At 31.1% G+C, this 10015-nt stretch overlaps 1 protein-coding gene across 1 annotated transcript; it reads right to left on the bottom strand.

Annotated features, from left to right (window-relative positions):
• Window positions 1-3794: 3794 nt before the first annotated feature.
• On the bottom strand, window positions 3795-6567 carry LOC119612145. The gene is made up of 2 exons (XM_037967890.1): window positions 6278-6567; window positions 3795-6220 (listed from the first exon to the last, which is right to left on the bottom strand). The coding sequence occupies exon 2, from the start codon at window positions 5709-5711 to the stop codon at window positions 4557-4559; it is 1155 nt and encodes a 384-aa protein (XP_037823818.1). The 5' UTR covers window positions 5712-6220; window positions 6278-6567; the 3' UTR covers window positions 3795-4556.
• Window positions 6568-10015: the final 3448 nt, after the last annotated feature.

Below are 10015 nucleotides of genomic sequence, written 5' to 3'. Positions count from 1 at the left end.
CAGTTTGGTTTAGTAAGTATTTAATTTGACTAATATCAGTTAATTTCTTTCCAGGTGCAAGAACAACAAGAAATAGACCGGTATCCACTTTGTTTTTCCTTGAGAGTGCCGTTGTAAATTTATTAATATTATTTATGGTGTCTGGGACCAATTGGTCTAATGCACTTTTAATTTCCTGTACATCTGTCTTATAATACAAGCCACGCAAAACCAAAGAAATTTGTCTAAATTCTTTAGGTGTAAAAGAATATGATTTTATTTTCTTCTCCCTAAGGAGGGCCATCATCTCATTATGTACAGCCGGGTCTGCAATATAAAGTTTACTCTTTTGCTTATTTACATTTTTAATTTTATAAACTATTTTTGGTGACTTAGCCTCTAGTTGCGCTACAAGATGTGTTACATTAACATTGTATAAGAAAATTGGAGGACAAAATCCTCCCTTTTGTGTAGCATTGTCCCCAGTGGGGTCATCAATCATCGCTCCACCTCGAGCAGCATGAATATCAACATCGCCAGTATAATCAAAGTCAAGCTCACCCAAAAGAGCAAATCTATTCTGGCTGTTGGTAGCACCAGAAAACCCAGATCCCTTACGTCCAATAGATTCAGAAGAGTCAATCTTAGAGGGAGAATTGTCCCCAGCAAGTCTCATTCTTTTAGCCGCAATGTTCTCATTAGGCAAAACCTTCACATGTTCCATACCATCACTGTTGTCCCCGTCCTCATGTTCCATAGTGGAGAAATTTTAGCCCCGTATGGGCACCCACTCATATACAAGCAAAAAAGTCCGTAACTTCAAAATAATTTAAAAAAAGCAAAATTAAATTAAAAAAAAATCAGAAGGAAGTTCGCGCTCGATGTTCTCATGCGTAAAGTTGTCAAGCCAATCGCAATGAAACCAACTGACATCCAAACATACAAAACTGAATGCACCAAGAAACAAAAACAATATACAGAAGGCAATGATACACACAGCCATCCAAACATACAAAACGAAATACTCAAAAAAAAAAAAACAAAATACACAACGCAACGAAACCAACAGACATCAAAATATTCGAAACTGAATACACCAAGAAACAAAAACAATATACACAAGGCAATGAAACACAGAGCCATCCAAACATGTGAAACGAAATACTCAATGAATAAGCAGTGTTATTGTTGCTATACGTATATCAAAGCATGGAAAAATTTGTTTTTTTATGAAATTTTCAGAGGTTGTCTCGGATTTTTGCTCATATCTCCGGTATTTATGGATCGATTTTGCTGATTTTAAATAGCGATCTAACATGCGATCGAAAGCATGTCTAACAGAATTATAGAAGATTCGGATCTCGCCGATATCTGGGGTCCTCTAAAAACTGATTTCAACAAACTCACAGAAGGACAGACAGACAGACGGACATAGCTTAATCAACTCCGCTACCTATAAGGATCCAGAATATATATACTTTATGGGGTAGGAAAATTATATTATAGAAGGGTATAAAAATGCAAAATACACAACGCAATGAAACCAAAAGACATCCAAACATACGAAACTGAATACACCAAGAAACAAAAACAATATACACAAGGCAATGAAACACAGTGCCATCCAAACATATGAAACGAAATACTCAATGCATGAAAAAAATTATCTTTTTTATGAAATTTTCAGACACAGAAAAAACTGAAAAACGATTTCAATTACCAAAACCTCGTTTTCAGTAATTTTATTTATTGAAGTTCAATCTATAACAAAAAATGTATATTCAATTACTACTTATAATTGATTTCGTATAAAAAAATTTTATTTTTATACCCTACACCAGTTTAGTGGGGAGGGTATATTGGATTTGTGCTGATGTTTGTAACATACAAAAATATTCGTCCTAGACCAACCTTAAAGTATACCAATCGGCTTAGAATCGTTTTCTGAGTCGATTAAGCTATGTCCGTCCGTCTGGCTGGCCGGCTGGCTGTCCATGTAAATCTTGTGCGCAAGGTACAGGTCGCAATTTTCAAGATAATTGGATGAAATTTGGCACGCACGTTTTATTTGACCTAAGGACGAAGCCTATTGAAAATGGTTAAAATCGGTCCATTATTTCACCTAGCCCCCATACAACAGAACCCCCCGAAAAGGACTTCTGAGCTCATAATTATGTTAAATATACAGATATATCGATAAAATACGGCACAACTAAGATTTATAGAAGTCTTGATGACCCTGCCGAATTTCATTAAGATCGGGCCCCATTTGATCCTAGCTCCCATACAAAGTCCCCTTCAGAAAATTACTTGAATGTCCCAAATTAGCTTATAAACACAAATATCGCGATGAAATTCAGCACAATAAAATATTATGTCAATATATTCACAAAATTTTATCGGGCTTGGTCCATATTTGCCCCTAGCCCCCATATAAAGCCTCTTTCAGAAAATTAGTTTTTCATCCATAAATTGCTTAAATGTATCGGAACAAGGGAATATTGAAGATAAATGCTTTATTATGAAAAATAAATCACATTTAATATTCATAACTGGTGTAGGGTATCATATGGTCGGCCACGCCCGACTACACTTTCTTGTTTTATATTTCTGTTGTTGTTAAATACGTATTTGATTATACATTTTTATTGTTTGGGTGAATCTCTTAAGTAAGAGGGAAAAGGCTGGAGAAAAGGAAAATATGCTGAACTCTCTGAGCCGAAACAAAATCCCAATGATTTTGTACTCAGTACAATTTAATAAATGAAAGAAAAGGAAAAGAAATAAAACAATAGAATTAGGATATTTTCTATGTATATTTATTAAACTGTTGGACAAAGGATTTCTTACCAAGGACACAAAGTATACAGAGATGTCACTTTTGACATTTAAAAAAGTCTAAAATCAGCTTTTGTTTGATTTTGAAATTGTTTGGTGAGAAGAGCTTTATAAAATACAGCTAAAAAAAATTATTGAATTCGTTTTGTGCGAAAGAGAGGGAAATAGTTTTTTGCTCGTGACGCCTCTGTATACCCTGTGCCAAGGATAAGTGGACTGTATTGTTAGGAGTTAGAATTTGATCTGAGCGCAAATAAGCATTTATGACATTTACGAACTATGACATTTCTTTTAGAACATTATGACAAGTAATTGTATACTGCAACACATAGCAATCAGCATTTGTATATGTAATAATTAATTAGGGTTTGCAGGGAAAAATAGAAAATCAAAGAAAATAGCTATATGTTGTTTTTTGGCGTAAACATTACCGCCCGCCTTGCAGTATACATATAGAAAAATGGAGGAAGAAAGTCATAAATACTTATTTTTGCTAGGAGAAAGGAATGAAATATTGCTTAGGCATAGTATCAGTAATACAGGATTTTAAATCATACTAAAAAATAAAAAATGGAATTTGAAAATATAATATTAATTTTGAAAGGAACAAAAAATATAATATTATGGAATTCAATATATTAAGTTAGGAATAAATTCAGGTTTGTTTGTTTTCATGTTGCTTACTACTAAGTGCATTGGAAATCTGAAATTAGAGTGGTTTGTGTCGTGAACATTGGAATATAAATATGGATAAATGAAATGGATATACGATGTGCTTGGATAAAGTTGGAATTAGGGATGCCAATCGGGAATGGTTTTAAAAAATCCCGGAATCCCGATTTCGGGATCCCGGGATTTCTAAATCCCGAACAAAAATTCAGGAAATTTCACACTTTTAACACAAAAACGGAATTTTTTCTTATAAAATGTTTATTTAAAAGTTTTTTTAAGTCAAAATACTTAAAACAAATAACATATTTCACTTTTATTAACAAAAATTTATTATTTTAAGTAAAATTTCATAACTTATATTTGGAGACCTACATAAATATTGTTCATTGCTGACAAATAATGTAATATTAATAATATTTATCAGTGTACATTAGTTTAACATAAATTATTTTTCAATTAAAATTAAAAATTCATAAATCACATTTGGAGATCTACATCAATATAATGTAAAAAATAAAGCAAATATTTTAATATTTGTTAGTGTACATTAGAAAAGTATTAACAAAAAATAATAATTTAAATAAAAATTCAAATTTGATAAGTCACATTGAAGATCTACATAAATATTAGCTTTGTTCCAGAACTTTTCTGGCTATAGAGAATTAATGAATTTTCTCTTCGTACTTGTAAAAAGTACGGGAACAAAAAAAAAACAAAATTTCTCTTTCAATGAATTTGTATTGAAGTTTATTCATACAAATTTCTATTAAAATTAAAATAAAATTGAAAAACTACAATCACACATACTTATTTATCAAAATAAATCAAAAATTTTAAACAGTTTTTGTTTTCAATGTATTTTTATAAACAAATAATTTATTTGACAAATTTTTTTCTATTTGCCAGGAAAAAATGTTCTGGCTAAAACCTGCATGTTCTGGCAAAGAGAAAACAATTTTTATTTCTCAATTTTGTTCTCTTTTACAATTTCTGGTAAAAACCTGCAAACATGACAAGTAAGGGAACAAAGCTATTATGTAAAAATTAAGGAAAAAATAAAGTACATATTAATTTTTTAAATAATTTCTTAAAAAAATCAACGCATTTAGCGTTTCGTCAGACAATCTGGAACGTTTTTTGTTTCCTACGTAGGCCGCTGTAGAAAAGCACCTTTCGCACTCTACGCTGGTTGGTAAAATAGTCTGCAAGTATTTGTATGTGATATTTAAAATTGTTCCCCTTATACCTTCAGATACGAACATTTGTATTTCGTTATTTAGCTTTGAATTGAACTCATCTTCGTCAGTGTTCCTAATGTGTCTTATGGGGCTTTTGCATTGATCAATAGCATTTTGCAATTTTTGGGCTATTGACACATTATCATCTTCTAATTCCTCGTCCGATGCAATATTTATTTCATTCCCTGCAGTCGAATCACTAGAATTTTCATCTTGATTTAAACGTAAGTTTAATTTTTTTATCTCATATTTTATTTTGGTGATATCCACATTTTGGTCAAATATAGAATTGATGTTTGGGTTTTGTAGGAAGTTTAGGATTGTGGAATATACAGAACGTCTTTCGTCAATTCTTTTTCTGAGGGATATACATAAATCATCGCCCATATCACATTTCATTGCTGATATTTCCTTCAACATGAAAGTTAATGCAGCGTCAGCTTTACATAGCGTCATGTCACTGCGACATAATGCCTCTAGAGTGATTTTTATTGGGTTTAAAACATTAACAATTTTTTTAATTGAACGAAATTCGTCGTCAGTAAATTGTTCACACTTTAAATCTATGAAGGTTTTTTTTAATGGAATTTCTAATTCTGAAAATCGCTGGCACATTTCGAATAAAGTATTCCATCTTGTTCTGCAATCAATTAATAATTTTAGTTCTTTTCCCTTGTCGTCTTTCACATATTTTTGTAGAATATCATTTTTTGTAGGCGATTTTCTAAACATTTTTACTGTTTTTCTTATTTTGTCAATTAATGGCTTAACATGAAAATTGTCAGTAATGTTATTTTCTTTTTCATATGAACATACTTTAAAAATATCTTCCGGATTAACAACTTCCAAATCACCAACATCCTCATCATCATCAGATGAGAATTCTTCTTCTGGAAATATAATTGCAGTTTTTTTATAGATAACATCTATTAACGCCAAATGCAAACCGTGAGCAAAACAAAGTTGTTGTTTTGTTTTCTGCATGGTAGATGCACCATCTGTGGTAAAAGCTACTACGTCGGATGACAGAGAAATTTCAAATTCATTGAGTTTATCAATTATACAATTTATGCAATTAACAGCCGTACCGGACTTCTTTAATCTAACCAAACCCAGATTAAGAAGTTGTCCATTTGTGTGAGCAATGATATTAATGTACCGTTTATTTCAAAAGTAATACTAAACTTATTACCTTCTGTTTTTATTTTACAAATTTCTTCTTTCATATTTTCCTTGCACTTGGAATAGAATTCCAGGAATTTGCTTTTGATGGTTTCTTTAGATTTTGGGACATCAAACCCACGAGCTTGTAGTGATTTACGCAGCTCTTTAGATGTTATAAATAAGGAAAACGGTAGACCATCAAGTGCGACCAAACGACTTATAACCGCAGGAAAAGTGTCCTCATGCTGTAAAAATCCAAAATCTGTAATTTTTTTAATCTTTCGCTGTGGTTCATCACAAACTGTTTTTTGAAGTTTAATTAAATGAACCTAAAAAATTAAATATATGTATATTATTATTCCAATGATTTTTTGCCATATTCTTACACAGGTTATGTGTTTTAAAAGACCTTTTGTTGATCCGGCACTGGTTTTTAAGATTTTGTGGCATTATTTGCATTTGGCGTTTGGAGAGCCATTAGAGTCAATCAAAAAGTAATGCCAATCCGAACCTTTGTCACCATTTTTGGTTTTATGTTCCACAAAATTCATAGTTCGTTGTTATTTTTATAAATTAAATTTTATTTTCTCTTTTTGTTTTCTTAAGTTTTCAATTTGTATTTATAGACAATAGTGTAATAAAGTTGCTTTTTGACATTTTCTTTACAGGCTGTATCAAAAATTTTAAATTTTTTACAGAATGAACACAAAAAATATTATTATTGACAAAATAAATTAAAAGAAAACGGGATTATCAAATCCCGAAAATCCCCGGGATTTAAAATAAAAAAATCCCGGAATTCGGGATTTTTAAATCCCGAAAATCCCGGGAATTTCGGGATTCGGGAATTCCCGTTTGGCATCTCTAGTTGGAATACAGTTCTGGAACTTTAAACATTGGAAAATATGCAAAATCGAATATTGCATGTAGAACTGTTTCTTCAATAAAGTGACTGGAAATCTTAGAACCGTTAGCTATTCGGAAGTTTAGCGCGGCTGCATATGCCTTTTCTAAAGCATAGCAAAACCCAAGGAGTAGGATTTTAGCGTTAGGAATACAGGCTAGACCAGGAATTCGGATTTCATAAGTCCTGCATTAGGCCACCGATTTAATGATTTCGCCATTGGTAAAAGGACCCAGTTAATAATAAATCAAAAGAATAGAAATCAATGGAAATATATTGATTATTTAACAAAAAATGGTACAAGACATTAGTGACCTCAACGATCACATAAGAGTTAACACTGATCAGTTGCGTATGGAAAAAAGGAGAAAGAAGAAAAAAGGAAAATAAGTATTGTGTGTGGATATTCTTGTAATTCTTGTGGATGATGGTTAGTGCCAAAGTATATTAATAAAGTAGCGACATCTCTTGTTGTACAACAACATCTACAACAACCACATGTATTTTGTTTTTGGAATAATTTAAGATTGTGTCAAAATAAAATTTCCTTGAACAACAATGTGAACAAAACATAAATAAAAAATATTACTTTTAAGTTAAAAATATTAACGATTTAATTATATTATTATATATTATACAATTTATTACACTTTTAAACTACTTTAAAACCACTTTTAATTCACTTTTTCAACTTTTCACAAATTTTAACAAATAGCAAAACACAATTTAAAAATGGCGACGTAAACAATGTTAACAATTTTCAAAACAAACTTTGACAATTTGCTTCATTTATCTAGTTTAAAAAAAATAGTCAGCTGTTCAAGTGATGCTACTTTATTAATTTACTTTGGTTAGTGCAATAAACAATCAAACAAACGCATGCAAATTGAAGTGGACAGTTGTATGTAATATTATCAAGCAGAAATAATATTGTTTGGAAATGAATAAGAGCAAGATCTTTATAACAAAAAATGTGTGTATGTATTATAGGTAAAGGAAATCGTAATGCAAATGAATATTGGATTAATAAAAAGAGAATTCTGTTATGAACATCAAGAGGACGTGCGAAATCTAAATGAAATAAAACTAATATTTTAATATAGCCGAAGTAGAGAAGAGCAAATATAACGACATACGAATAACATATCCTACGATGGGTAAACCAAAGAAAGTTTGTTGTTAAAATTTGCGATGGGTAAAATTAAAGGAAAAGACACACATTTTAGCTAGGTAGTGTGAAACAATGTAATTGTTTACCGACAGATTATGCTGCTAATATATGAAATTCCAATAATTGCAAATAAACTGAAATGCCGTCGGCTTTTATTAAAAATATATTTTGGAACTTTTTTCTCTTTAAGAAGTAATTAAAATCAATGTAGTAGGTCTCACACTAGGTTTATTTATTCTGGACAATTTGTTCACTTAACAAACACTCTTATGCACTTTGTACTAAACAGGAATGCAAATTAAAGAAAACAAAATAACCTGTGTATGTTGTTGTTCATGAGAAGTGAATAAAAGAATATATTGTACAATTTGTTGGTAGGAAATCCACATATGAGTTGAAATCTCAGAGAGTATATGAACTTCCAATATAAATCCGGTTCGACTGGACCAAATGTTTGGGTGAATCTCTTAAGTAAGAGGGAAAAGGCTGGAGAAAAGGAAAATATGCTGAACTCTCTGAGCCGAAACAAAATCCCAATGATTTTGTACTCAGTACAATTTAATAAATGAAAGAAAAGGAAAAGAAATAAAACAATAGAATTAGGATTTTTTCTATGTATATTTATTAAACTGTTGGACAAAGGATTTCTAACCAAGTATAGGTGGACTGTATTGTTAGGAGCACAAAGTATACAGAGGTGTCACTTTTGACATTTAAAAAAGTCTAAAATCAGCTTTTGTTTGATTTTGAAATTGTTTGGTGAGAAGAGGTATATAAAATACAGCCAAAAAAAATTATTGAATTCGTTTTGTGCGAAAGAGAGGGAAATAGTTTTTTGCTCGTGACACCTCTGTATACCCTGTGGTTAGGAGTTAGAATTTGATCTGAGCCCAAATAAACATTTGTGATATTTACGAACTATGACATTTCTTTTAGAACATTATGACAAGTAATTGTATACTGCAACACATAGCAATCAGCATAGGGTTTGCAGGGAAAAATAGAAAATCAAAGAAAATAGCTATATGTTGTTTTTTGGCGTAAACATTTATAATTCAAATACAAAATGAATTGAACCCTTTTAAAATTTTAAAATTATTTTTTTCTGTGGAGGTTCTCTCGGATTTTTACTCATATCTCCGGTATTTATCATAATTCGGACATTGGCAGTACGTGGTTTTCAATTTTATTTTTTAATGTATCTTCACTCATTTTCTTCAGATTATCTACATTATTGGCCTTCACAATTCCTGTCGACAGAACATTCAGTAAACTTTGTTCGGCAATACCTATACGAAGTTTGCCTATTAAAGATGTTATATCTGTTTGTTCTTATAGTGGATAGACGTGTTTTAAATCGCTTTCACGAGAAAATAACATTGTGAACATAAATTCTTAATTAAAATATAAAAAAAGATAAGTAACAGCGAATGGACGCTAATTAAATACATACTTATATATTTTTTTATACCGTGAGAAGGGTATATATAAGTTTGTCATTCCGTTTGTAATTTCTATAATATAATTTTCCGACCCCATAAAGTATATATATTCTGAATCCTTATAGGTAGCGGAGTTGATTAAGCTATGTCCGTCTGTCTGTCTGTATGTCTGTCCTTCTGTGTGTTTGTTGAAATCAGTTTTTAGAGGACCCCAGATATCGGCGAGATCCGAGTCTTCTATAATTCTGTTAGACATGCTTTCGATCGCATGTTAGATCGCTATTTAAAATCAGCAAAATCGGTCCATAAATACCGGAGATATGAGCAAAAATCCGAGACAACCTCTGAAAATTTCATAAAAAAACAAATTTTTCCATGCTTTGATATACGTATAGCAACAACAACACTGCTTATTCATTGAGTATTTCGTTTCATATGTTTGGATGGCTCTGTGTTTCATTGCCTTGTGTATATTGTTTTTGTTTCTTGGTGTATTCGGTTTCGAATATTTGGATTTTTGGATGGCTGTGTGTATCATTGCCTTCTGTATATTGTTTTTGTTTCTTGGTGCATTCAGTTTTGTATGTTTGGATGTCAGTTGGTTTCA

This window comes from Lucilia sericata, unplaced genomic scaffold (genome assembly GCF_015586225.1).
Source record: "Lucilia sericata isolate MDLA Ls3-8-SP2 unplaced genomic scaffold, ASM1558622v1 Contig000033F_arrow, whole genome shotgun sequence".
NCBI classification, from domain to species: Eukaryota; Metazoa; Arthropoda; class Insecta; order Diptera; family Calliphoridae; genus Lucilia; species Lucilia sericata.
This window is presented reverse-complemented; position numbering and strand designations above follow the sequence as displayed.